The sequence below is a fragment of the Puma concolor genome, chromosome B4, assembly GCF_028749965.1.
Source record: "Puma concolor isolate L17-30 chromosome B4, mPumCon1.1.hap2, whole genome shotgun sequence".
Lineage (NCBI taxonomy): Eukaryota > Metazoa > Chordata > Mammalia > Carnivora > Felidae > Puma > Puma concolor.
Window position 1 is genome coordinate 142,748,416 of NC_141673.1, and position 27,754 is coordinate 142,776,169.

Consider the following 27,754-nt stretch of genomic DNA (forward strand, 5'->3'; position numbering starts at 1 on the left):
GTCCCTGAGTCTTAGGGTGGGGGAAGGCAGGGCGGAGGCCCGGAGTGGGGAACATGTTGGGGTTGCAAAGGACGAAGGGCAGGTGCACAGGGAAAGCTGGGACCTCTTTGCTCGGGAGGCTCTGGGCCTGAAGGAGAAGCCTGGTGGACCCCATTTCCAGGCACAGTCCCTGGTATAACGTCCACTTTTGTTAGGACTCTGTGGCATTGAAATTCAGTAGCAAATTGTGCACCTGCTCTAATTCCCTGCTGTTAGTTCCTATTGCAATGATCATGAGTTGGGAACGGTGAGAGTTAATAAAAGGTGAGGAATCCACGCCATCAGGGTGAGGAAAGTGGGTGCCGTTGTGTGCTCGCTCCAGCCTCGCCAGGAATGTGAAGCCAGCGGAACTGTGTTCGGTGCCTTGACTCGCCTCCAAGTGGGATTCCTTCGCCAGCTGGTATGACCTCAGCTGCGCCGTCCCTCCCACGTCCTCGGGCACATTCCACTCGGATGCCAGGACGTGCTGCTTATTTATAGAAGCAACAGCACCTTATTTTACCTGTTGGACTGGAATTCTCAGAGACACGGAGGCCGAGGGGAGATGCCCTGGCTGAGTGGGGGGGGGGGGGGCTTGCCAGGAGAGGAGGTGAACAAGGAGGTTACAGGTGCCTTCTGACGTGCGTCTGCTGACATGGCCTTTCTTACTTGAGCAGAGAGTGCCGGTGTCGGCCTGGGGTGTGGGGCCGTCTGGGGACCGGCGACATGCATCTGTGTGGATCTCTTCATGACTTGTCAGGTGAGCTGCAGTCCCCTTGGTTGTCCGGCAGTTCTCACGCTGAGGTACGGCCCGTCCGAGGACAGGGTATTCTGCAGCTGGACGTCCGTCCCTGGCTCAGCCTGAGCAGACCTCGGACGTGAAGTGCTGAAAGGTTGGGTTTCTGTTCATTAGCTTCTGGGAATCCACACACCCTGGCGCTCATCAGTCACCACCTTAGGGCCTGAGCACTGCCCCGGGGCCCACACCCAGAGGCTCAGCATCCCTGGCGGTGGGAGCGTGTGCTGACTGAACAAGCTCGGGGACCTCCTGTCCGGACCCCCTCCCATTGGCTTGTAGGGAGCAGGTACGCTTAGATTTCTGCACCGCTGCTCCTCAGAGTCCTTCTGGAATGGAATCAGAAGTCTTATAGTCATCTGTTCTAAATGCCATTTGTAGGCGCTGCCTGTGCAAAACCGGGACTGATGTCCTCCTGTAGAGCAGGCAGCACACAGCTCTGCCGTTGACCATCCCAGTGTCTGTCCCGTGCCACCCTTTCACAGGTGTGAAGGTGCATTTTAAGGACAACCAGGGCAAAGTGTGGGGCCGAAACATACCAAAGCGTACATCGACCTGCAGAGAATGGTCACTAGTCACTTCAAATTCTAAGTTTATTTAAGGATGAAACCAGCAAGGAAGCAAGTGTTTCTAATAACAGCAAGTGTTTCTAATAACGTGTCTCCTGTGAAAGCTGGCCCTCTTGACTTTGAAGAAATACACCCTTGGCTCTGGAACTTGACCGTTGGTTTTGTTTCTTGAGGGTTTGTGCAAGTTCAAGGCAGTGAGCAGCTCCTTGTGAATCATCCTTTCTATCAGATATGCGTGGAGTTCTGTCTGTAGGATGGCCAGGATGAGAAAGTATGGCTTTGAAGGTGCTGCCCTGACGTGACCTGCCTGTCGTGCTCCTCGGATCTCCTCGGGGGGGGGGGAGGGGGGGTGGGGGGGTGTGCAGCAATACAGAGTACAGATGACAGCTCATTTAGGCACCTCTGCTCTTTTGAAATCAAAACTCGGAGAACAATTTTGCCTTGCAGTCCTACCCCATACTTGACTCCTGGAGGTTTTAGGTTCTCCAGTAACTGAATCCTTGGGTGACTTCTTCCCAATGTCACATCCTCATTTAAAGATCGAGCTACACTCAATGTACCGGATTTAAGAATACCTTCACATGTTATTTGTCACTGTCTTTTTAAAAAACATTTTTTAATGCTTAGAGCAAGCGAGCATGAACAGGGGAGGGGCAGACAGACAGGGAGACACAGAATCTGAAGCGGGCTCCAAACTCTGAACTGTCTGCATAGAGCCTGACATGGGGCTTGAATTTACAAACTGTGAGCTCGTGACCTGAGCCAAAGTCAGAGGCCTAACTGACTGAGTCACCCAGGCACCCCAATTTGTCACCATCTTTTACCTGATATATTTGACATTTTATTTGTGAAAAGTAGGTGAATGGGTTTATTCTTGGTGGTAAGTGATGTAAAAGATTTCTTAAAACAAAATAAAGAAACCAAAATAATAACCGAAGCAGCTGTGTCTGGAAAGCCCTGAAATGAAAAGACCCATTTGGACAGGATTTGGAAACCACTTGTGAATGGCCCCAGTGCACACTGTGGTCCTGTGGGCGCCTCGACCCGTGGATCCAGATCCAGTGGTCTGAAGTCACAGATGGTTTTCAACCTCTACACAAAATATTGATCTTAATTCAGCTAATAACTGCGGAGTGTCAGGCCGTTCTCGGAGGTGGGAGTCAGTCATGAGTGAACAAGTTCCAGGCTTCTTTTTACCTTTTAGTTAAATAGAAAGCATAAAATGTTTTGTTGCCCGGAGTAAGTGAATGAAAGTAAATGTTCAGATTTTCATTTGATAAATCGAGGAAGGCTTCATGAGGGAGAGTTTTAGACATTGTTGGTGAGAGGGCTCTTGGCAGGAAGTGTATTTTAGGGACGTGGTTCTTCTTGGACAAAGACCACATGGGCCCTAAGGATAGGCAGGCCTGGTTCCCTGGGATGGGAAAAGTAGACTTCCTGGCACAGCCTCAGGAATTCTGGCAGAGGGCTTCCAAAAAATAGGCGGAAACCAGCAACTTGACAGTTGTTGCAGAGAAGAAGAAAAATTTGACGGTCGTGGGGCGTTTTGTCTCTTCTATGCATGTCAACCAGTTCTGCCTTTAGTTTTATTTACTTACATTTATTTTATTTTTTGTCATTGGTTCTCTTTGGGAAATATTGGCCACTGTAATATTAGCTCAAGCTAGATACCCACTGCCCAACACTTGAAAAAAATGTCAATTAAAAATGGGCAGAAGACACGAACAGGGACTTTTCCAACGAAGACATGCCGGTGGCCAACAGACAGAGGAAAAGGTGCTTGACATCACTCCTCATCAGAGAAATACAAATCAAAACCTTGTTGAGACACCACCTCATACCTGTCAGAATGGCTAAAATTAACAACACAAGAAACAACAGGTGCTGGCGAGGATGTGGAGAAAAGGAGTCCTCGTGCACCGTTGGTGGGAATGCAAACTGGTGCAGCCACTGTGGAGAGCAGTATGGAGGTTACTCAAAAAATTAAAAATAGAATTACCCTATGATCCAGTATTTCCACTACTGAGTATTTACCGGAAGAAAACAAAAACACTAATTGGGGAAGATCTATGCAGCCCTGTGTTCACAGCCTTATTTACGGTAGCCAAGATATGGAAGCAGCCCAAATGTCCATTGACTAATGAATGGATAGCTGTGGCATGTATATAATGGAATATTAGCCGTAAAAATGAGATCTTGTCATTTGCAACAAACGGATGGATCTAGAGAGTGTAAGTGTAGTGAAGTCAATCAGAAAAAGAGAAATACCGCATGATTTCACTCCTATGTGGAGTATGAGAAGTAAAAGAGAGACAAAAAACCCAGACTCTTAACTCTAGAGAACGCCCTGATGGTCACCAGAGGGGACGTTTTGGGGACGGGTAAATGGGTGAAGGGCGTGAAGAGTAGAGTTGTCATGAAGAGCTCTGAGAAATGTATAGAATTGTTGAATCGGTGTATTGTACACCTGAAGCTGATAGAGCACTGTATCTTCAGTTAGAAAAGCCAAGGAACACGAGAGTTTCCTGTTAAATAGTCTCAACTTTAAACAGAATCATTTGAAGGAAAGGGAAACTGTTGGGGGGGAAGTTATCCTCTTTTTTTTTTTTTCCCAAGATAGAAGAATGACTTACGTCGTTTTCTGAGTTAATTATCAGATCGTATGAACTCATTTTGAAAAGGCATCATGGAGGCTATTATTCATTCAGGAAACCACCTTGATCTTAATTTGAGTATCGGCTTTGTTACAAAACCCTGCCCAGCGTTTCCAGTCCATTTCACTTTGCTGCCTGGGGTGAACAAAGGGCATGGGTCCTTCCCTTCTTTGATACTTCACAAACGAACAGTTCCTGACAGCTGAGGGAATAGCCTTCTGCCAATTTCATCTCGATTCCAGAACTGGAAAAAGTTGTCGTCTTGTTAAGTCTAGAGCTCACTTTTGGAAAGTTTGTACAATTAGAGAAAAGGTCACAGTGCTTAACAGGGACTTGAATTTAGGTGGAAATAGTTAAATATATTGTAATTGTAGTTGTCTCTTGATAATTTTAGATGTTTTACGTTAAATTTAGAACAGTGAGTCATAGCAGCTAAATGTGTTCTTACCTTTTCCTTTTCTGGTGGAATATTCTGTTTATATGATGACCATGATAAGGAATGATGAGGACTAGCCTTGCAGTACAGGGGTTTTCTGTTTTGAACATGTTCAGAATTTCAGCAGAGCAAGTTAGTCATATTTTTAATAAATACTGTGCTGTGTGTTGGGGTAAGGAGTGCATTAATTGTGTCACGGGGATGATGATCTCATGAAGTGGCCATGTTTTTATACACGATCGCCTGTGCAGTGAACCTGCTTGGGTTGTGTCTTCGAAGGTATGCAGCAGGCTTGAGGGAGGTTTACCTCCAGAAAGTCTGTTCTGAGTGGCAAGAACCAAATGCAAGTGCTAACATGTTTTCCGGCCGAGCTTTGTGTGTGGTGACTTCTTTTCCGGGTGACGGGAGGGAGACAGGGGTTCTGTCAGACTTGCTGGCGAGCATTGGTGCGTATTTCAGGGAGAACCTGGCACCAGGGCTTCTGTCTGGCCCTGGTGTCCTCTGGAATGCTCACCCTGTGGGATTGTGGCAAGAGCCGTAACGACCCTGCAGGTTCGTGCGGCTTAGTGACGTGGCGCAGAGGGCCTTCAAAACCCCTTTGACTTCGTCTGAACCCGTAAAATGCTCAAATCCAATTGTCGGTTTCCCCCTTATCCGCTCTGAGGAGTGTAAATCGTGATTCACTGGGCCTCCGTTGATGAAGGCGGCAGCTGTAGTTTATCCACGAAAGCAGACACCGTCTGGTAGGGAGTCCTGGACATATATGGTCATGAACAGTTCTGTCCACGTCTGCCCGCAAACCTGAAAGGGGTTGGTGTGGTCAGCTCCTGGTCAAGGATGCAGACTCTTGATGTGTCTTTGCCCTAATCCCAGCTGTGTTTTCGTTGAAGCTCGGTGGGTTAGTACGTGTTTGGGTTAGTACGTGTTTACGTTAGTACCTGGTCACTCAGGTTAGAGGTACCGTCGTCTTCTGCCTCAGAGTCGGGCGTATACTTGAATTTCCTTGTGGATCCAGGTCGAGTCTGTGTCTTCAAGGCCTTCTGGGATGAAAACGAGGGAGGATGTTCCAGAGCCTTAAATACCAGGCTGAGCACCAAGCACCCTCCTCCCTTGGGCCGGAGAACCCAGTCCAATAGGATGCTGTGGGGCCTGCTCTGTGCTTGGCCCTGTATTGGGTGTGATTAAGGGCTCATGAGATCAAATCAACGTGTTACCTCTCGGTGTGGGGCTGGTGTGTGTGTGCATGCGTGCATGTGTAGCAGAAGATTGGGGATGTCATGAATACAGGAACTTGTGTTTGGGGATTTTTTTGGTACGTTCTGGTTGTCTGTCAAATTATTGCTGAAAACCCTCTTCAGATTCTAGTTGGGTTCTCTGCGGTAAAGCTCCGAAGTGGAAATGAGCCGTGGTGATCTGAGATAGGGGATGACCAGGGATCCCACAGATTTGTGTGCAGGTGTCTTTTTTGATTTTGGGATGAGTCTGATTTCTGAAATTGGAGAAACATTACCGTTATAGAAGGTTGGTCTAGGGAGGGGGGGATGGCAAGATCTTGAGTAGTGGGACGCTCCTCTTCATTACGGAGAAGTCAAGTCCCAGAAGAGAAGTCAGGTGGGTGGTGGCTGCAGGGGTCCCTGCTGTGCCTTCTGGAGGCAGAGGGGAGGCTGCCAGCATCTAAATGAGGACCCTGAGTGTGGAGCTTGTGAGCTGATGTCTGGGCTGTGATGGGCGGGTCTCACACGGCAGGCCCTTCCTCATTTACACAGAATTCACCTGGAAGAGACCACTGAGTATTTGCAGAGCAGAATGAAGAAAACGGACTGGTTGGTTCTCCCTTCCTGAAACTTCCCAGTGGGGAACTCTGCATCTGGCTCCCGGGGTCCATGTAGGAAGACCAGGGCCTTCAGGTGTTACCAGGCCAGTGTGGACCTGGCTGCTGTGGGGCCTGGGACAGACCGTTGGGTTACTCAGGGGAGGCGGTGCTTCCCAAGAGGGGACCTGTGAGATGGGCCCAGAATGATGTGTACACAGAACTGGTGTATTCCTAGAGGGCTGTTGTCCCCGGGGCTGGGGAGCAGAGAGCCACCGTGCTCTGGTGGTTCTGCTCGGTGGGGGGATTCCCTGCACAACCCCCGCACTTCCTCGTTTACTTCCGAGTGTGAGAGACACTCCCAAGAAGGCAGTTTTATGGCTTGATCATTGTGTAATCTTTGTGGCTGGGTCAGTGACCCGCAAGTATTGGTGGACCGTGGTTTGTAGTCGTGGGAGGAATCAGTTCCCCAAACAGAGGGGGCTGTGAATTAAAGTGCACATCCTACTTTAGACGCATGTGTTCTGAGACTCCGAGACCTGGTTCGGCAATAGCCTTCACATCCAAATCGAAAAAGGGGATGATGAGATTTCACGGCTTGTGGTTTCCGCTGAGATTTTGCCTCAAGTACCATCTTGTACAAATGACGGTTTATATATTTAGACCAGGGCTGAGGGCAGGGCGTCCGTTCATCTTGTGATTTGTGGTGACATGATGTTTTGGTCAGGGATTTAGACTTCACTGGATTTGGCGAGAGAATCCTGACTGGCAAACTGAAAGGAACGTTTCAGGACATTCTGGAATCTGGTGTGAAACTGACAGATTCGGATTCTCATGATGTCCTAAGATCCCTGAGGCCAGTGGTTGAGATGGTGGTAGAAATCCCATCATGCGGCCCTGATTTCCCATTTTAGGAAGAAAACATTGCATGGATGTGAAATGTCACGTGTTTAAGTCCTGGCGCCTGACTGCCCGGAGTCCCGACACTGTGCATTGGGGGGTGGGGGGTGGGTTGTGATTCTCAGGTCACAGGTCAGGAGCATACCCCCCCCCCCCCCCCACATCCCTGTTCTCAGGGTCCCCGTGAGCACCCACAGGCAGCCGTCCGCCTGGGGTACTTAGATGTTCTGTCTTGTTGTAAAGCAGTTGCAATGTCTCTCTCTCGACTGGCCCGCACCTATGTTTCAGATAGTGATGGCCATTTCCGTGTCCTTGAACTATAATTTCTGTGATAGACTGGTTTTGAGAATGCGTAGGAAAAGTAGAAGTCAGCAATTTGATAGAGAAAACCTGGAACATGTGGCCTGGGCCTGAGTGAGATCACGTTTCCCTCCTTCCCCCCAGATCGGGTATCGCTGCTCCCTGACTGGCCAGGGGTACGTCCTGCGTGGCCAGGTTAACTAAATTAAATTTAGTTAATTTAACTAAATTAACTCAAATTAACTAAAAAGTTCTTGTCCTTGTTCTTTACCTTTTTAGTAAATGTGGGACCATAGAATTGAGAAATGTGTTTTGTGGAGGCAATTCATGTCTGTAATTGTGGAGAACTGTGTGTGTGTGTGTGTGTGTGTGTATATGTTATAGTTACTTATAAAAGCTCCAAACTGTAGGGGCGCCTGGATGGCTCAGTTGGTTAAGCATCCAACCCTTGATTTCAGCTCAGGTCATGATCTCATGGTTCATGGGGTTGAGCCCTGCATTGGGCTCTGTGCTGACAGCTCAGAGCCTGGAGCCTGCTTGGGATTTTCTCTACCCCCCTCCTCCACTCATGTGTGCGTGTGCTCTTTCTCTCTCTCTCAAAATAAAAATAAACTTAAAAAAAATAAAAGCTCCAAACTGTAAACATTCATATAATCAGACTCTGTCTTATTGTAATGAGATAAGATTTAGCTGCACTGTTACAGGGAGGGCAGAGGTGTGTGAGGCCTGCCGTCAGTCAAGGAGTCTCAGGCGTTCCTAGAGCCTGGAAAGGAGGGGGCCTGGTGCTCCTGGAGCTTCTGGAGGAACCCGCCCTGCCTGCACCTTGAGTTTAGCCTGGTAAGATTTCTGATCTCTGCAACTGTAGGAGAAGAAATTTGGGGGTTAGAAGCCATTACGCTTGTGGTGATTTCTTACAGCAGAAGTAGGAACTAACACAGCATTTCTGCTCTTTACCTCTGAGTGTTTTAGGAAGAACTACATTGTATCAGCCTTTCCTGTGCCTTAAATGATCATGAGAGGTGGTTTCTAAAAAATAGGTATTTACACTTCGCAAAAGAAAATCGAACAGACTACTCTCATCTTTGCGTCTGTTGTTTGAGCCTTTAAAAAACCCTACGCTGTGCACACAGTCCATTCCTGCTGTTAATGTGCATTGTACGGGATCACTGGGAGACCAGGCTTTCACACATTGTGTGTTAGAATGAAAAATTAAAGCATATTAGGGATCCACAGAAGTCCTGAGTTGGCACTGATCCAGGTTTGGGTATCGGCGTGCAGAACTCACCCGCTTAACTGTTGAGAAGGGTAAAAAGGCTTGTTGGATGTTCCTGTTTTCCTAGTTTATGTACTTGGCACTCAGGTTCACGTAGGTCTCATGCGTGCATCTCCACATCGGAACTGAAACGTGAACGTCTGACATCTTTGCAGCAAGCTGGTGGTGGCGCATTCCTGGGACAGGTTTCGGCTTGTTTCCGAGGCCCCCCCCTGCCCGCCCCGAGACAACAGCCCCTACAAATCAGCACGAGTAGGTCTCCCATGTCTGTGGGTATGTCTGCTTGCCATCCCCCAGCGCTCTGCCAGCCTCTGCTGCAGAGGCTCCGGCCCTGGTGGGGGGCGCACGTCTCCGTGGGCCCCCTGCCATGCTCTGGGGAGGCTCGGCTGCGTCTGTAGGGTCCCCTTGAGCCCCGACCCGTTGAGAAGCCGGGTCTGGGCTGTAGAACATGGACTCCTCCTGCCGTGCTCCTGAAGGGAGACTAGGAGCAGCTTGTGTGGGTCGAGGGCTTAGAGCCAGATGCTTCAATGGGAATGCGGCATGGGGACTTAGTGCAGGTGGCCGTAGGGGTCTGTCCGCTGCTCTGTGCTCCAGACCTTACAGACCTTCATGTCTGACACCAAGGAGCTCTCCTGAGCCCTGTGTCCTGCAGGACAGGTCGGCTAAGCCGTGCCGACCCCAAGGAACCCCGTCCCCAGAGACCTAAGGACCCTGATGCCCGTGTGCACCCTTCTCACTCCCACCTTCGCCGCAGGTGTGATGAGGTCTGCCGCTTGCCCCACTGCCCAGGGGGTGGGTAGAGTGCCTGCTAACGAAGCTCAGAGCAGGCTTCCCGCCTTCCCATGGCCCCTGCTCTCCCTGTTGTGGTGCTTGCTTCCCCCACCCTGGTAAGCCCTCCGCGTAGTCTCTGCTTAGCACATTCCAATTTTATTTTTACCTGATGTGAGGCTCTCAGAGCAGTGAGCTGCATTCCAGACCGTGTTGGAGCACACGGGGAACCCGTGTGTCTGGGAAGCATATTTTTAGTTTTTAGCTTCAGCTGGAATTGAAATCAAGCGAGCCAATGCACAGCATCCGGCTGGATCCACAGACTTATTGTAGTTCTAAAAGTAGCCATTTCTTAAAACTGTAAAAAGTGGTCATTTCTGTTTTAAGAAAAATCAAGAGCATTTCCACTTTTCTCATGCAGTTAGATGTCTAAAACGGGAATGGTGATTTTCAAAGCATGGCTGTATTTATTGTAGAGTGTTGTAAACCTTAATGTAGCTTTATTTTTGATTTTTACCTGGTTATCTAGAAATTTACTGAAAACTTGAAGTGGTAACAATACTAGTGGCATTTGTAGGACTTTTTTAGAAGGAAAGTGTTGTAATTTAAACCATGTACAGTTGACCCTTGAGCATCATGGGTTTTAAGTACGTGGGTCCATTTCTATAGATTTTTTTCCCCATAAATACAAGACAGTACTGTAAATGTATTTTTAAAGTTTATTTTGAGAGAGAGAGAGAGAGAGAGAGACCGCGAGAGTGGGGGAGGGACAGAGAGAGGAGACAAAAAATCCCAAACAGGCTCCGTGCTGTCAGCACAGAGCTCAGCATGGGGCTCGAACCCACAAACTGCGAGATCCTGACCTGAGCTGGAATCAAGAGTGGGAGGCTCAACTGACTGAGCCCCCAGGAGCCCCTGTAAATGTATTTTCTCTTAAAATTTCCTTGCATTTTCTTTTCTCTAGCCTACTTTATTGTGAGAATACAGTATGTAATATTACATGTGAAATCTGTGTTAATATTATCAGTAAGGCTTCCTGTTGACAGTAGGCTGTTTGTAAAGTTTTTGGGGGAGTCCTACAGGAGGGGGAGTCCTCCACGTGGGGGAGTCACGTGGATATTTCGGAGCACAAGTGTCGTCAGCCCTGACCCCCATGCTGTTCATGGGTTAACTGTAGCACAAAGTAGGATGATTGGCTAGAAAGAAAGAAAGCTCTTTGGTTTTCTTTGTGAGCAGGCGTGGGGCTGGGGAGCAGACAGGTGTGGACAGGCATGGAGATGGGGTGGGGGGGTGGCCTGGCCGTCCCGTGGCCCGGTTTCTCACGTGCACGTGCAGCACACTCACATGTAACACGTCACACGTAAATCTTGGCAGGGCGGGTTCTGGACACACGGTTTATTGTGCGGCGAAGGCATGGCTGGAACCTTGGGAAATGTTCGTCCACGTCACTGCCTGGCTTTGCTCCCGAGACGGCTTCGAGCCTGTTGTGACCCTGACTCAGCCACGGCATGTTTCGTGGGAGCCAGCTGGTGTCTGCCCAAGCTGGGGAAGTGCATCGTGCAGCAAGCGGCTGAGGGTGCGGAGAATGTCCTTGCTACTGAGACGGTCACACGTGCGCCCCGTCCAGGCTTCGGTGGCCATCACATGTTGCCCGTCCCTTCTGCTCTGTGTCCTCCCCAGGCTCTGGGCCATTTCTGGCCCGGGCGGCCCTTCTCTGGGGCTGGAAGGGAGCAGGAAGCGGGGAGATGGTTTCGAAGCTCAGCTGGGAGGTCATGTTGATTTCTGCTCTGGTGAAAGTGGGGGGAGGTGGGTGGCGGCCATTGTGTGCGGGTGCAGTGGCCCCTACACACAGGCCCTTCCAGGTGTCAGCTCGGGCCGCAGTAACAAAGGACCCCAGATGGGGGCTCTAGCATTGGTGGCTCGTGGCTCTACAGGCTGGAGTCCACGTGTGGTCAGTTCAGGTGCAGGAAGCGGGGGTCCCTCTGGTTCTCACTCGGGCTGCACCTGCCGGGGTGGGAGGGAGGGGAGCCTGAATGCAACCTCCAGCGGCCAGCTCCCTGGCCTCTTCTTACAAGGGCATTAACCCCCAAATCAGGGGGGCCCTCACGACCCCCCATTACCTCCCACGGCCCCCCATGACCTCCTTGCGTCCCACAGGCCGCCTGTGACTCTGTCACATGGGAGGCTGGGCTTCAACACCTGAATTCTGGGAGGATGGACACTGGATTCCACGGCACAGGCGTCTGCCTGCCGATGGCGGGAAGGGAGGACGGGCCCCTCCTGTGACCCAGCGACAAGGCTGGTGTCCCTGAAATGTGTGGCACTTCAGAGGGACCGAATCCTTGCGTGGTCTCAACAGGTGGTGCCGTGGGGGCTCGTGTAATCATCCAGATGCGGCCGTGCCACGAACTGAGGTCCTCTGAGTGGGGTCCTCTACGTGTTGGGGTGCCTGTGGACATGTACACCAGGTGCTCTGAAAACAGCACCTGGGGGCGGCTTCCAGTGACCCTACACGTCCTGAGGTCACCAGGTGCTGTCCCTCTGCCATCACAGTGGACCCCTGAGACACACACCTGGTAGAACAGTCTTCATGACGCCTCTGCCTGAAATTCTCAGGTGTCCAGTGTTCCTGCCTGACATCAAACTGGAGTCCCGACGGTGCTGGCACCTTGCTTGAGCTGCACCGTACGGGGAGCCCGGAATACCAGGACCAAAGTCTTCTGGCCAGCGCCACGCACGGGGTGTCTGTGCCCTCTTGTCTGTCTGATGACGAGAGCCTGCCACCCACCCTCAGTCGCTGGTCCCAGGCTCCCTCTGGAGCACGTGGTCCTCCCTGGACTTGCTCTGCAGTGGGGGTGGTTTTCCCAGCTCAGCCCTTCCTCTGGATTGGGGGTCAGCGTGAGTCTGAGACGAGTGGGTGTAGACCAGGCTTAGTAGCGGCCTCAGGAGCACACGACCCAGCCCAGCCGGTAACACATGGTGGCCCAGGACGGCAGCAGCTCCCGTGTGCCCTATGCTCTGCTGCGCCCCACACAAGGCTGGTTTCCTGGAGCCCTCCGGCCCTCCCACCTGGGTGCTAATAGTTCTGCTTCAGTTTAAGCAAGGAAGGGAAGGCCAGGATGTGAAGCGCCTTGAGCCCAGCGGACGCGGAGCCACTCAACAAGGGATGGGGTCCAGGCTGTGCTGCGCGTTTCTGAGATTCACGTAGATGGTGTGTGGGTGTGTGTGTTTGTGTAGGTGGGTGGTGTGTGGCTTTTTGTTGAGAACGCAGTGACCTGGACGGTCTCCCTTCTCTTGAAGCCCCATCCAGACTTTATCAGCTATTAGTCGTTTCAACCAAATGGTTTCCCTCGTTTTGCTTGTGGCCTCGGTGCTGTGCCTTTCGCTAAGGGTGTGTCCGTAAACATGCCCTTGTGAGTGAGGGGACCAGCGCCCCCTTGGCAGCCCCTGCGTGGGGACTCGGGGCCTGAGAGGGGAGCACAAACGGAGACGAGCCAGCACAAATGCATATGGCGGCAGCCATGTGACATCTCAGGCAGGTCCAGAGAGAGGGTGTCCCCGCTAAGCTGATGGGCGTGCACGTGGGCAGCGGCGGGAGGAGGGGTCAGGGTCAGTGGTTGTTTCTGCGTGAAAAACATTTTATCTTCTCTAAAAATCCTCTCCCTTCCCAGACAACCACTGTACTCCTATCTGAGTCCTTAAAAAGGGCTCATCCTGTGAGTGGAGAATTTGGGAATGTGTGCAGTTTGTGGGTTTACACATATGCCTCTCAGCCCAACCTCTGCATTCCACAGCAGTTACTGGAAAACTTACGGAAGCTTTATGGATGTGTCTCTCAAAGAACATTCTAGAAAAGTTTAGGGTACCCATAATAAAAGGAGCTAATTTCTGTTAGAGTCCTGCATTTGGATTCTAAAGATAAACAAACCATTTGTAAACTCTTCAGCTTAGTTTCAGTGGAATCAAATATGTTGAAATTATCTTGCAGGTTTTGTTTGGTTGATGTTGATAAGAAGGAGGTGGTTAGAAATCACTCGTGTGAGGAATACTTGTTTGGGGGGGGGGAATGGGGCATTTACTTAGCTTTTTTTTTCCCCTCTGGGTGACAGCAAAGATAGAATATTTAGGTGACCTACACTTTGCTGTTAAAACATGTGTTCTGTGGGTTCTGAAAGCTCAGACTGAGTGTTTTCTGACTTTCCCGTGTCTGTTCACATAAATGCTGTTGAACAGAAGCTGTACTGTAGATGCTTGAAGCTGAATAGGCCTTTTATTATAAGGCACAGAGATGAACGAGAATGTGGTGTTTTGTTGTATGGACTTTAAAAATGATTTCAGTCTTTTCCCTGAAACGAAATAACTAACTACTTACTGGATTGTTCATCTATTAAGAGGGAAAAGGGAAGCAGATCACTCTGTAAACCCAAGTGAAACTTTGAGAAATGGTGGAGGCTGAATTCATCGCCTCTCCTTTGGGAGGGTTGGTGTGTGAGTTTGGGGATTCAGTAAACCATATTTGGGAGAATTTGCAAAGCTTCTTGGCCATTCATCCTTGCTTTTTTAGCTTCCGTCTTATGCTCTCAATCTAAACGTGTTATTTTGAAACTATGATTTTTATATTTCTTTAGTACTCATAAATGCCATGAGCTGGGAAGACAGGTGGAGGTGGGTGGTGGGGAATCGGGCGCCTGGTTTGCCCTTCGTTTCTGCTGAACGTCCAGTGAGGGACTTAGGGCTCCACGTGTGGTGGCTGGGTTTGGTGGCCTGAGGGCGTGTGTCGGCCCCTGTTGGGGTGTCATCCCTGACCCACTGACTGGCAGGCTCGCTCCAGACCGCTAGACTTGTTGCTAAGTAAATACCTTCCTGGCAGCAGGAGGAGAAGGGCACTCGAAGGAGTTGACGTTTCTGTGAATCCTTTAAAAATGTCTGTTTTGGTGGGTGTTGTGTTCCAATGGGAACACTCCGTGCACACGGTGGACTGATTCTCATCATTTCAGTGAAGCCTCACTTCTCTTGGCATTGAGCAAATGAGAGGCTGCTGTTCCCCGCCCGCCCCCCTGCCCCATCGCCGCCAAAACCAGGGGGCAGTGGCATTTATTCTGTTCAGTGGTGAGAAGTCAGGGACTCTGGCTCTGGACTTCGTTCACAACCAGGAAAGGTGTGGTTTGTGGGCTGACTTGTTCCTTCTTATTTCCGGGATCCTGGTTTCACGTGGCCTGTGTCACCTCCGTGTATGAAGCAGGGATGAGGCCCCACGTGTGTGCCTGATGCAGACATTTCTAGGCGTGGGAAGATGTCCCTGGGTGTGGCTGTAGAGATTTATGCTCTGTAAACAGAAAAGCTAACGTCCACAAGCTTCTGTTTTGCCAGGAGTGGCTTAAGATAAGCTGCAGATTTACCACTGGTGTCAGAGATCCCGGTAACCACCTCTTCCTGGCCGCAGAGATTTTGCTCTGTTTCGATTGCTGTCACGTTCCCATCAAATGAGGATTCTTTGTTCTCACTCTTAAGAACGTCAGCACATAAGCGAGGCATGGGGTGGGTTTCCTTTTACGCCCCCGTACCCTGCTTTGCTTTGGATTTGGGGACTGAGTGGCTTCATTGAGCTGTGCGGCCCCAGTGGCCCCTGGGGGTGCAGGATGGGAGGGGTCTCTGGGGCACAGCTGATGGCAGTGGGAGGGGACAAGGTGTCCTTCCTTGTGGTGTCTGGATGGGATCTCAATGGTTTCCTCCAGGAAATGTGTATCATAGTTGTATGTTTTGTATGTTTTTTTGGGGGGGGGAGGGGTGGATTTAGATTTCGGGAGAGAAAGTCCATGTTGAGATTCTTTATTGATTTCAAGGCTTGAACCAGAGGGTTTGGGCACAATTTGGGGATCTCTGGGAAAGGCAGCAAAGTGCTCCCTTGTAGTGGTGCTGGAGGGCAAGGGCAGGGAAGACGCCCCTGCAGTGGAGGCTGGAGCTTGTGTGTGTGTGTGTGTGTGTGTGTGCGCGCGCGCGCGCGCCCGCCACATTGGCCCAATGGCAGCTCTCACCTGTTCCTTTTTTAATGTGTGAGCTAAATGCTTTACCCTTAAGTTGATTCGCTGGGCACCCGTGGCTCCTTGTCTGGAAGGACGTGTGGGTCTTCCCCACGGAGGAGTGGTTATCCGATCAGCTTCTTCTACCCTTGACCTGCCTGCAGGCTAACAGTGTTCTCTGGCACCTGCTGTGGTCCTGAGCGGTGACGTGTGCAGAGGCTTGAGCTCTCTGGAGCCGTGAGGTGGGGCTGGGGGTGAGCATCCTGGATGTGGGTCTGTTTGCCGGGTAGCGGTGACCCCCGGGATGCTGGCAGTCAGGGGCTGATCCACACTCCTTCCTAACTCCTGGATTCTTGGAGTTTGCGTGTGAGGTAAGGAGAGGAATTGGGGTCAGTCCCTTGTGGGGGCAAGTCCTGCCCTCGTCATCTCAGCTGCTATCAATGGTATTTTTTGTGCTCCTCTAACCTTAGGCTTATTGTATACAAGAATAAGAAGGGACAGAAACAGTTCAAGGGTATTTGAAGACTTACATAATAGAAGCCTAGTTTTATCATGTCGCATTAGGAGCAAATCATGAGACAAATCCATTAAAACAAATTTTTTTTTAACATTTATTTATTTTTGAAGGAGAGAGAGAAAAAGTGTAAGCAGGGGAGGAGCAGAGAGCGAGGGAGACAGAATCCAAAGCAGGCCCCAGGCTCCAAGCTGTCAGCACAGAGCCCGACACAGGGCTCGAACCCATAAACTGTGAGATCATGACCTGAGCCGAAGTGGGGCACTTAACTGACTAAGGCACCCAGGTGCCCTGAGACAATTTAATTTTTTATTTTATTTTATTATTTTTTTAACGTTTTTATTTTATTTTTGAGACAGAGCATGAACAGGGGAGGGTCAGAGAGAGAGGGAGACACAGAATCTGAAACAGGCTCCAGGCTCTGAGCTGTCAGCCCAGAGCCCGACGCGGGGCTCGAACTCACGGACCGTGAGATCATGACCTGAGCCGAAGTCGGACGCTTAACCGACCAAGCCACCCAGGCGCCCCCAAATTAATTTAAATAGTTAAAAAATATCTTTACTATTTGCATCTGTGGTGGCAAGCATTGATTATTGATTGATACTCAGTAAAAATGTTTATCACCTTTGTCACTAAAGCCGTTGTGCGCCCTGTCTGCACGGGGGCTCCTCACTCTGAGTGGCCCGGGAGGGGTGGGGGCACTGGGTCTCGGGGTGAGGCCAGGCCACGGGTGGTCTTCCCTTCAGGGGGATAATCTGGGCCAGGTCCTGGGGTGGATGTAAGTGCGGTTTGCTTGTCTGTCTCCGCCTTCCTCCCCTGCACTGGCTTTGGGAGCTCGTCCAGGGAGGTCCTGCTGTGTCTCACGTGCTGGCCGAAACACTCGGGAAGCCGGTTCTGGGCAGCACAGGTGGAGCAGGAGGCAGTGGGCGAGGACGCAGGCGGGTTCTCTGGACGCCACTCGCCCTCTGACGGGCTGCCTCACGTGGCTCAGTGAGCGTGGGCTTTCCATTTGGGGTTTGGTCTTCCTTCAGGGGAAACTGTCTTGTTGTGTCTCCTAATGTATAATTTTCTCAAGAGTTGAGTAAATACCTGTGGAATAAACAGGTAAATAAATGCTACGTCTCATGAAGATGAAAGTTTAGTACCAAGTATTACATGACTTAGTCAATATTTGTATCGATACAGTGAATTCCATTAAAAAGCAGGGATTTTTTTTTTTTTTTTTATGGGATCTTTTCTGCAACACCTTTCACTCAGGTCTCCGTGCTCTTTGGTAGTGTGGGAAGGTGTTCCCGTCCCGTCACAGAAGAGGAAACTGAGGACCCACCTTAGTGACCCAGGCGCTTGAAGCTGGTCAGTGACCAGGTTGGGGCCTGGGACCCTGGGCTCTGCGAGTTCATGTTTGTGATCTTTTATTTCATCGTCAGCCTGATGGTAAGCTTCTCCCGCGTACGCGCTGTGGATATGCCAGTTTATCTGTTAGGGGCCCGCCCCCTCACCTTTCCCTCTGCCTCGAAGCTCCGTACGGTCCTCCGAAAGGTGTGCGGGCACGTCCCGGAGGCACATGCTGCAGGCTGCTGCGGTTGGGGGGCACTCGGCTGCAGATTTGCTGTGGATAGTCTGTAGGGGGAGCCCCCACACGTGTGTTAAGTCAGACGGAGGAGGGCGCTCACCGGATTGGGCCTGGTACAGCGGTTAGAGGAATGTTTCAAAAAGTGAAAGCGTGACTCCTACAGGTAGGATGTTTGACGGTGAAGTCTTGGTTATGAAACCCGTAAGATTTACGAGCAGTGCGGAGGGGACGTTGCGGAAGCACCTGTGTGTGGAGTAAAGGACGGGGGACATGAAGGGCGGGCTTGTGCTGTGGGAGGAGGACGACGTGTTCGCGTGTCTGTGGCAGGATCCACGTGCACTGCTTGGGGCCCCTGCAGTTCTGGGAGCTGCAGATAGCTCCTTGGGGCAGAATCCTCGGACCCAGAGGGCCAGCCCCCTGCGCTCTGGCAGTCGTGGGGCCTCGAGGCGGGGTCACCCGGCACAGCCCGCCCTGGCGGCTCGCCCACAAGGCGTTCTCTCTGCGGCCAGCACAGGTGCCGGTGGCCGAGAGGCTTCAGACATCGTGCCACACGGAGCGATGGTCCGACGCGGGAAGCTCTAACAGGAGCCTGCGTGCCCTCCCGCCTCCAGCGATGCCCCCACCCCATGCTGGGGGGGGGGGGCTGTGTGCTCACACCCCACAAGCTGGCGTCCAGCTCCCGTCTGAGGGTCGGTAGTGCCTCTGGGGTGCCCGGCTTGCTGACACTGTTGCCCCGTTGCCGGTGCGTTGAGTCTCTGCTGTGCTGAAACTTGACGGGCGTAAGTTCCAAAGTCGTTCCAGTCATTTTTGTGTTTGATGCTTTGAAGACGGTTGTGGCTGACTGACCGTTTCCGGTTGCTTCCCTGTATTCAGGATGGACCTAGTTTTTTACCCTCACGGGGGAAGCTGGACTCTTTCAGGGGGATAGCGATGTTTCTAGTGTCCTGGGGATAGAAATGAGCATTGCACGGCGTGGGGCGGGCCCGGTGCTGTCCCGAGGGAGCTCAGCAACCCCGGGACGTTTCCTACATCGTGCTGGTTGCTCCAGCAGATGAGAAAGGCTGGGGTCAGGCAGCCTCCTGAAATGCAGCAGCCTGGACACGATTCTGTTGCCCCACTCACGGCCTCCGGGTCAGACCCGGGGCCACAGGGCCTCACCCCACATCTGCCCTGTTGGACAGAAGAGCCGCCCGACATCGTGGCTGCTGGAGCACGTGGGCTGCTGTCTGGGGTGGGCAGGACACTGGACAGACGCCTCTGGTTTGGGGGGAAGCCCAGCGAGGTCCTGGGGGGAGTGCCGCTGGGTGTGGGTATGATGGAGTCCAGTTCTGTCACACAGGGCACAGTCTGGGGTCTTTGTGATGTCAGTTCTGGAGACTAGAACTAGTTTCCTCAATGTCAATATGTGAAAATATTCATATAACTTGTAGCACAGGGAAATATGTAGAATTGTCAAATCATTGTTTTGTGCACCCGAAACTAATGGAACGCTGTATGTTAACTCTGTTTGAATTTTAAAAAGTCCACCTTTTAAGACGTTCATTTCTTTAACATTATTTTCTTTTGGGAAGGTGCCTTAAAAATTTACTGTGTGAGCTCAAGCAGTTTTGAGTGAAAGCGGTCTTAATGAAGATGCATCTTTGCAGCAAAATCTAACTTGTATTGTGTGCATGCTGCAATGCCAGACTCGTCATCCTGACCCTCCAGCTTAGGGTTAAGTGTCCGTGGGGACAAATGACCCAGTGCCCACTTGCTGACTCTTGCGGGTGTGGCTGTGTCCTGGGAACAGCCAGCCCTCCGTCCCTGCACGGCGGCGTCTCCCCCGGCTGCCCTCCGACGTCGTGCCTGCACAGAGCCAGGCTGAGGCCAGGCCCTCCCTCTCCCTGGGCCGGGGCTGTGTCAGGCCGCTGTGTCACAGCCTTGGCCGCTTCCCCGCGTGATGCCGTGGGTGTTTCCCTGCCTGTGAAACAGAGGGGCATCTGCAGGATCCTGGGGTCTGGCCAGCTGTGAGCCAGCCTCGAAGCACCACTTGGGTTGTGTGGGGACAGGCTTGCGGTGCTTGGAGTGGGGTGGCCCCTGCTGATCTGCGAGCAGGTGGGGCACACTGCGGCGTCCCCACTGGTCCTGGGCCGCGTGTCCAGGGGCCCACACACAGCACCGGCAGGATGAGGCTCCGTGGCTGTTTCTACCCGGTGGTGTTCCTCACGCTGTGTGCACACAGGTCTTGTCCCTCTGCATAGAGGCCAGGGGACTGAGCACTCGCAGTGTCATCATCCCGTTCCCTCTGACGGTCCGAGGGACCCTCTGGAAGGAGGTGAGCTCACGGTCTCGCCTTCCGCTGTAGGAGCAGGCTCTGAATCGTCCCCGTTCACATGCGTCTTCTGGATGAACATCCCACGAGGGTCCCAGACGCTTGCTGTGAACTCACCGATGGCTGTGTGTCTGCAGGGGTGAGAAGGTCTGTCTTCAGCTGGCCTCTATCTTCCCTGCAGTCGTGTACCTGGCTCTGGATGTGACTTCAGTAGAGGACACATGCCTGCTCCCTCAGAAGCCTGTCCAGAGAGCTGGGGCCGCCCCGCCTGGAGGGGATCCCGTGGGACTCCTTTCCCGGCATTCTAGAGCCTGCGTCCTGGCCGCCCCCAATCCCACGCGTGGAGAAGTCTCCCTCCACCGGGTCCCAGACACCTCTCCATGGCAGCCCCAAAGTGGCCAATACTCAGGAAGTACGGTGTCAGATTTAGGGCTGTTTACAGGGCAGATACCCCAGCATCTTCTGGGTCACCGGGTGTTGAAGCCCAGAGGATCCAGGATGGCCATCTCTCATGGCGTCAGTGGCACCGAATAGCGTAAATGCAGCTCGACCCCAGAAAGCTGGGCGTCAAGGCCCTGCTTCGTGGTTCAGCGCTTGTGTGATCTTGAGAAAATACCTAATTTTTGTACTCGTTTTCTTAACTCTGTGATGGGGCCTTTCCCAGTGCTGAGGACGTTGTGTCAGGAAGCGCTGAATACTCAGGAATGGCCCCTCTTGCCTCCCCACGCCCTTGTGTGTGAAATAATTGCTCAAAGAGCCCGTGCAGATCGGGGTGGGGTCTAAAATGGGAAGTTTCTCCTTGGGTTGTATGATACCTGTTAAATTTTTTTCCTCATGTAAACGTGGATGCAGGAAGATTTGGGAATTTGTGCAGTTAAAAAAGGGCTTTTGTAAGGAAGGGTGTTGCTTATAAACAGTTGAGGTGGCCCATGACCTTCACTGCGTCCATTCCTGGCTAGTGCTTGCAAAATGCGACAGGAGTTTTTAAGTTATCTTACTATATACAGTGAGCTCTTTCAGTTACCGTTACTAGATTCTGTATAGGATTCGCGCACTGCTGCTTGGTTACAGCGAGCTGTGATGAGCCGAGCTGGGCGCATTCCTGCACCGGTGACTCAGCTATGACTGTTGTCAGTAATAAATGGGGTGTTTTGATTGCTGCAGGAAGGGCCTGCTGCACACTGTCCCCCAGCCCGTCACCCCTGCGGGCCCTCGTTCGACCTTGGAAGTTCACAGGTGAACGACAGAACCTTCTCCCATGGAGTGGACCTCCAGTGGGGAAACCGAGGTCGACCCCCAGATGCACCACAGTCGGGCTGTCCTTCTAGGGGATTGGCATGGGCTTGATTTCTGCAGCACTTGCTGTCCTTAGGGGACCCTCTTGTGACTCTCCTGAAGACCCTTAGCTCTCTGCAGAGACTCGGTGATCATGGGACCACGAGATCATGACCTGAGCTGAAGTCGGATGCTTAACCGACTTGAGCCCCCCAGGCGCCCCTGGAAATTACATGTTAAGAACAGAAAGAAACTGCATTTTAATTCATATCCCAAATATATGACCTGTTAGTTTTTTCTTCTTCCTATGTGACCACTGTGTTTTTTGCTAGAAATGTAAAATTATATTTGAATATAGTGTTCTAGCTCTTCTCCAAGACTGGCACATAATTCTTGGATGAAATGTAAAAATCAGTTGCACAGAACCTTCACCGTTTGTGGCCCAGAATTTCCCAGTAAGCAGCGTGTTGTATGTCTCCACATGGTCCCTCTGCATTGCGTGACCTGGTGGTTTGCCCCTCAGGTGGCCTTGAACTTGTAGGGACTGTTGAGCACAGAGAAAGTTTCTGATGACCCTCTGAGCCTCACTGTCCCGCAGTTCCTAGATGTGGGGGCGGGGAGTATGCTGCTTCTCCGCTGAACCCAAGTTTTATTTGCCTGACGAGTCTTATTTGCCTTTCTGTCCTGTGGACTTTGTGCTTTTTCCAACCTGGAACGTAAATCAATGAAAAGGGATGTTCTCTTCCATCACCAGCCTCTGTTTATGTGCAGGGCTCAGATCAGCTGGGTATTTGGAAGTTTCTGTGCACATCGATGGCATTTTTTGTTTTTAAGAATAATTTAAAAGTGTGGTTATTTGTCCTCCAAATAGGTAACTATCTGGTTCTATCAAGAAAAATGTAGCCACGAGACTAGTTTTATGTGTGTATGTATGTATGTATTGAGAGGGCAAGTGGGGGAGGGGTGGGGAGAAGGGGACAGAGAATCTGACGTGGGCTCCAGGGTGGCAACAGCGAGCCCGATGCGGGGCTTGAACTCCCGAACTGTGAGATCATGACCTGGGCCGAAGTCAGATACTCAACCGACTGAGTCGCCCAGGTGCCCGAGACTAGTTTTAAAAGATGCAAGTGTGGGCGTGTGTGTGGCTTACCAGTTACACTAATAATGCAAAGCACCTGCACTGTCTCTGATAAATGGAGATCGTTGTTTTTTTTGTTTTTATGACAAAACGTGTGGAATCCATGTTGCAGTGCTGATCTTGACCAGGGAAAGGTAAGAGCTTGAGCCTGGACATTCCTAGACGACTTCCTGGGTCCCTGGAGCTCAGCTCGGGGATCTGGGACTAAGGAGCAAAGAGCAGGCACACGGGAGGGGGATGGGCGGATCCAGCGGGGCCAGAGGCAAATTCCTTCTGGCCCCTTGGGCTCAGCGTGTGCGTTGTGACTGTGTGACCGGAGCCTCCAGAGGTGCCTGCAGGTGACTGTGGGAGTGGAGGGGGCCTAGTCACGGATTGTGGTCACGGAGCCCCCAGAATAGGACGGGCAGGGCTGGGGCGCCAAGGGCAGAGAGCCATTGTTTCCGGGGGGAGTTCCTGGAAGATGGTCCCATCCAGAGGCGGTTGGGTCGGATGAGATGAAGAATGGCTTTGGGGCTCCACTTCCTTCCTCCCCCCGGGTCCAGGGAGGCGGAGGGAACTCCAAGAGGCCAGCTCAGAGGCTGTCTCTCGGTCACCAGCCCCAAGGAGGAGGCGCAGTCTCGACCAGGGCTCCCGTCGTTTCCACGACACTGGCCTCCTTGCTCTGTCTTTAAGTCTGGTTTCCTCAGGGGTCAGACTTCGAGTTACTTTCTTCCCTCCAGTCATTCCCTTTGTCCAGCTTATTCACCATGCGTTACAAGCCAGGGACACTAGTTTAAGTCACCAGAGATAGTTTGTCTCAGTCTCGATTCTGTATAAAAATCCAGTTCTTAGAACAAAGGTGTGTCATTGTCGGACACAAGACACAACGTGCCAAAGGGCCACTGGTTTGGGGACCCTGTTATTTTACGTCCCACCCTAACAGTGAGGATTTATGGTTAAAGAAGGAGATGCCTGACGTCTTTCTTAGTGCAGAGATTTTTATGAATTTTGTTTCGGGCCGTTTGGGCTGGAAGGGAAAGGTTGTGTCAAGAACAGTTCCAGAGGGGCGCCTGGGTGGCTCAGTCGGTTGAGTGTCCAACTTCGGCTCAGGTCATGATCTCGCGGTCCGTGAGTTCGAGCCCCACGTCAGGCTCTGTGCTGACAGCTCGGAGCCTGGAGCCTGTTTCAATTTCTGTGTCTCCCTCTCTCTCTGCCCCTCCCCCATTCATGCTCTGTCTCTTTCTCAAAAATAAACAAACATTAAAAAAAAAAAAAAAAAAAAAAAGAACAGTTCCAGAGTCGTTTGGGGCCATGCCGTTCACTCCTTGAAAGATGGTGTAATGTTCCCTGGTGGCTCTTTCCAAAGAGACAACACGTGGGATGTGTGCCCTTTGTTATGTTTGCTACGGAATAACGTGGCCACCCCGTGGGCTCTGTGCAGTGGGCGGGGGGGCATTGCTGTGCAGCGTTGGTGACGACAGGGTAGAGGGTTTCCCAGACCAGCATCTTGATAGTAGTTGGTGCGGACTGATGTGTATGCTACTCTCTTGAGGCGGGAATGGTCCCCCTCCAAGCGCTTCCTCACGATGACGCGTACTGCTCGAGACTTCATTCTCGGGTCCTAGTAGTTTCCAGCTTCCTTCTCCTATTTCTAACTGAATTTCTGGCGCTGTGAAGGCAAAGGTGTAGGGAGCATCCCGTCTGACTCTCAGGGACAGGACACCGTGGACAAAGAGTGAGGAGCCGCTCTCGGTGTGTGTCTTTAAGGACTAATGAGCCCTTCTCTCAGCCGGTCAGGGCCTGAGGTGCTGGTCCTAGATGGGGAAGCCTCCAGGCTGGCGTGTGCATAGCTCACGGCATGCTAGGTTTTAAATTTTTTTTTTTCAACGTTTTTTATTTATTTTTGGGACAGAGAGAGACAGAGCATGAACGGGGGAGGGGCAGAGAGAGAGGGAGACACAGAATCGGAAACAGGCTCCAGGCTCCGAGCCATCAGCCCAGAGCCCGATGCGGGGCTCGAACTCACGGACCGCGAGATCGTGACCTGGCTGAGGTCGGATGCTTAACCGACTGCGCCACCCAGGCGCCCCCATGCTAGGTTTTAAAGGAGAGCATTCTGAGAAGAAGGGTCGGTGTCCGAGATCTCGTTGGACTTCTGGGTTAGAAGGAAGCGAGGGCCTTGCCATCCAGAGCCATCATCCAGGGAAGGGAAGGCTGGCACTGTGTGGGCGTCAGTAATCCCCACCTTTCTCGGGCCGGGTAGCAGCTGTGTGTCCGTATGCATGTTGTGTCTTGAGGCCGTGTATCCCCCAAGGCAGCGTCCTGTCCTAGGCCCTTACAGCACCACGCGCTAGTTGTATGCTTTCCCCCAATAATTACTTGTTGTTGCTCTTGTCCCAGCAGTCGAGCCCTCTCTTCAGGGGACCGGACAGGCCGTCAGGTCTGAGGCCTTCAGGGGGCAGGCCCTCGGCCACCACTCTGGTCCCCAGTTTGGTTTATAAAGTTACTCTCAGGATCGGTTTAGAGACCATGTCTGTGCTCCTGCTCTGTCAGGTTCGTTCCTCTGGAAGCCATTCCCAGCTTCTGACCTGTCTGTGCTGTCCTTGTAGGCGTTTATGATCTAGTCTGCATAGATCCCCCAGTCTTCATCTGCGAATATGTTCGTATTATAATTTTAATTAACAGATTTTGAGTAGTTCCTTATGACTTTCAGGCTGTTGCTGAATGGCTGGTGTTTGCACGGAGAAACTGGCTCCACGCTGATAGCCTTTGGAAGCTATTTTGAAATGAATTGCTTTCACCCTAAATGTTTTCAGGTTTTACATGTGTATGTGCCTGAGAGCCATGAAGGCATCTAAGTGTTCAGGGCTTTGCACCTTCCTTACAAGAAGAGTAATGTCATGTAGAGCGTTATTACTTTGTTTTTGCTTCCAGACAATAATGTTATTTTTTTTTCCACAAAGAGACACTTGCTAAAGTAAGTAGCGAATTATAATATACTCAGGAAGGAACATGGATCAATAGAGCATAGAGTTTATAAATAGACCCGCATAAATGTGGCCATTGATTTCTGACAAGGTGCAAAAGCAGTTCAGCGGACGGCGGAGTATCTCCTCCACAAATGGTGCAGGAAGCATCGGGCGTCCACGTGCAACAAAGTGAAAAGTGCCATATCCACGAGTCAACTGTAATGGGGTCATAGCTCCAATGTAACACTCTAAAGCTTCCAGAACACAACATCAGAGGAACTCTTTTTACCCTGAAGGTAGCACTCTGGACATAATACGGCGGCTCACAAAAGAAGAACCTAAGTGTAGTTCGCCAAAACGAAAAACTTCTGCTCTGTAGAGACATTGTTTTTTTTTTTTTTTTTTTTTTTAAATTTTTTTTTTTCAACGTTTATTTATTTTTGGGACAGAGAGAGACAGAGCATGAATGGGGGAGGGGCAGAGAGAGAGGGAGACACAGAATCGGAAAAAGGCTCCAGGCTCCGAGCCATCAGCCCAGAGCCCGACGCGGGGCTCGAACTCACGGACCGCGAGATCGTGACCTGGCTGAAGTCGGACGCTTAACCGACTGCGCCACCCAGGCGCCCCTGTAGAGACATTGTTAAGGAAAAAAGCAGAAGCCACCTACACGCTGGGAGAAAGTATCCACAAACCACACACCCTACGAAGGGCTTGCACCCGGCATATGTAAAGGACCCCACAGTTCCGTACAAAGAACACAAATGAGATCATTTGCACAGGAGATTCGAACAGATGCTTTATCGACAAGGACACAGGGACATAAGCGCAGGAACTGTTGGCCATGACCAGTCCCACAGAGAGGCCCATGACAGCCAGGGGGTGACGCTTTTACGTGCCGAAGCGTGGCTGGGACGGAGGCACGGCCAGTACCGAGTGCTGGCGAGGATGGGGCCACTGGTGTGTGTGGTTGCTGCTGGTGGGAACTCAGGCTGGCACGGCCGCTCCAGAAATGGCACTTTCTTACAAAAGTGAACATGGGCTTCACCTGTGACCCGGCGGTCTGCGCCTGGATGTCTCCCCAACAAAAACCTGTACCGGAGCCCTTACAGAAGCTCCGTTCGTAGTTGCCGAAAAGAGATGAACAGGCCAACTGTGGTACGGCCATCTAGACTGTGGAAGACTAACTACCCCGCTGTCAAATGAAACAAGTTATTGACACAGCAGCTTGGATGATTCGCAAAGGCTTGGTGTTGAATGAAAGAATGCGGTCGCACACGTTACGGTCTATAAAATCCCGTTTACGTGGCATTCTGGAAGAGACAAAACCGTAGAAAGAGAGGACGCATCTCTATTTGAGTTTTGCTTTTTTAGAGTCCACATAGGGGGTGAGATGATCCAGGGGTCGCCTTCCTCCGTCTGGCTTGTTTTGGTTAGCACGACATTTTCCAGGTTTATATATGTCATTGCAAAGGACAGAATCTCCTTTTTATGGCTGAATAATATTCCACCGTGCATGTGCCCAGTCACCCCTTCATGGACTCTTGGCTTCTGTGAATAATACCGCAGGGAGTGTCGGGGCACAGATGTCTTAGACCCAGTGTTTTTACCTCCTTCAGAGGAACACTCAGATGTGGGATTGCGGGGTCACAGGGTAGTTCTGTTTTTAAGTTTTTGGGGAACCTGCACACTGTTCTCCAGAGCAGCTGCACCAGTTTGCGTTCCCACCAGCGGTGCGAGACGGCTCCCCTTTCTCTGCATCCTCACCAACACTTGTTTCTTGTGTTGTTGAGCTTAGCCATTTTGACAGGTATGAGGTGGTACCTCATCGTGGGTTTGATTTGTGTTTCCTTGACGAAGAGTGATGTCCAGCATCTATGTGTCTGCTGGCATCTGGATGTCTTCTTTGGAGAAAGAAATGTCTGTTGAAGCCTTTTGCCCAATTCTTAGCTGTTTTTTTGCGGTTGGCTGGCAGGAGTCCCCTCTGTACTTTGGATGTCAGCCCCTTATCGGATGGCTGCCTCGCCAGTGTCTCCTCTTCACTTTGCTGTTGTTTCTTTCATTGCACAGATGCTTTTAGCTTGTGGTCCTCTTGTTCGGTTTTGCTTTTGGCGTCAGGTTAAAAACACAAACAAACAAAAACCTGTTGCCAAGATGAACGTTGTGGACCTTTTCCCTGTGTTTCCTTCTAGGAGTACTGTAGTTTCGGGTTTTACGTTTTAGGTCTTTGATCCATTTTTGAGTTAACTGCTGTGCGTAGTGTAAGATAGGGATCGAACTTCATTTTTCTTCATGTGGACGTCCAGTTTTCCCAGCGCCATTTGTCGGGGAGACGATACATCCCCCAATTGTGTGTTCTTGGTGCCTGGTTGAACAGTTGGGTGTATGTGCATGGGTTTATTTCGGGCTCTCGATTCCATTTTCTTGATCTTCCGTGTCTGTTTTTGTGATGAT

General features: G+C 51.3%; 1 protein-coding gene across 5 annotated transcripts in view; it reads left to right on the forward strand.

The window, feature by feature from the left end:
- DIP2C (DIP2 acetate--CoA ligase C (putative)) overlaps positions 1-27,754 on the forward strand; it is a 415,544-nt gene that overhangs the window by 70,077 nt on the left and 317,713 nt on the right. Inside the window, exon 1 of one of the 5 annotated variants that reach the window (XM_086715074.1) lies at positions 16,466-22,088. The exons of 3 other annotated variants lie outside the window; for them this stretch is intronic. In XM_086715074.1, coding sequence (XP_086571200.1) covers positions 22,031-22,088 — 58 coding nt within the window. In that variant the 5' untranslated portion in view covers positions 16,466-22,030. Of the gene's footprint in view, positions 1-16,465; positions 22,089-27,754 lie in introns of those variants that run through there. One more of the 5 variants, XM_086715075.1, reaches the window with a different exon arrangement.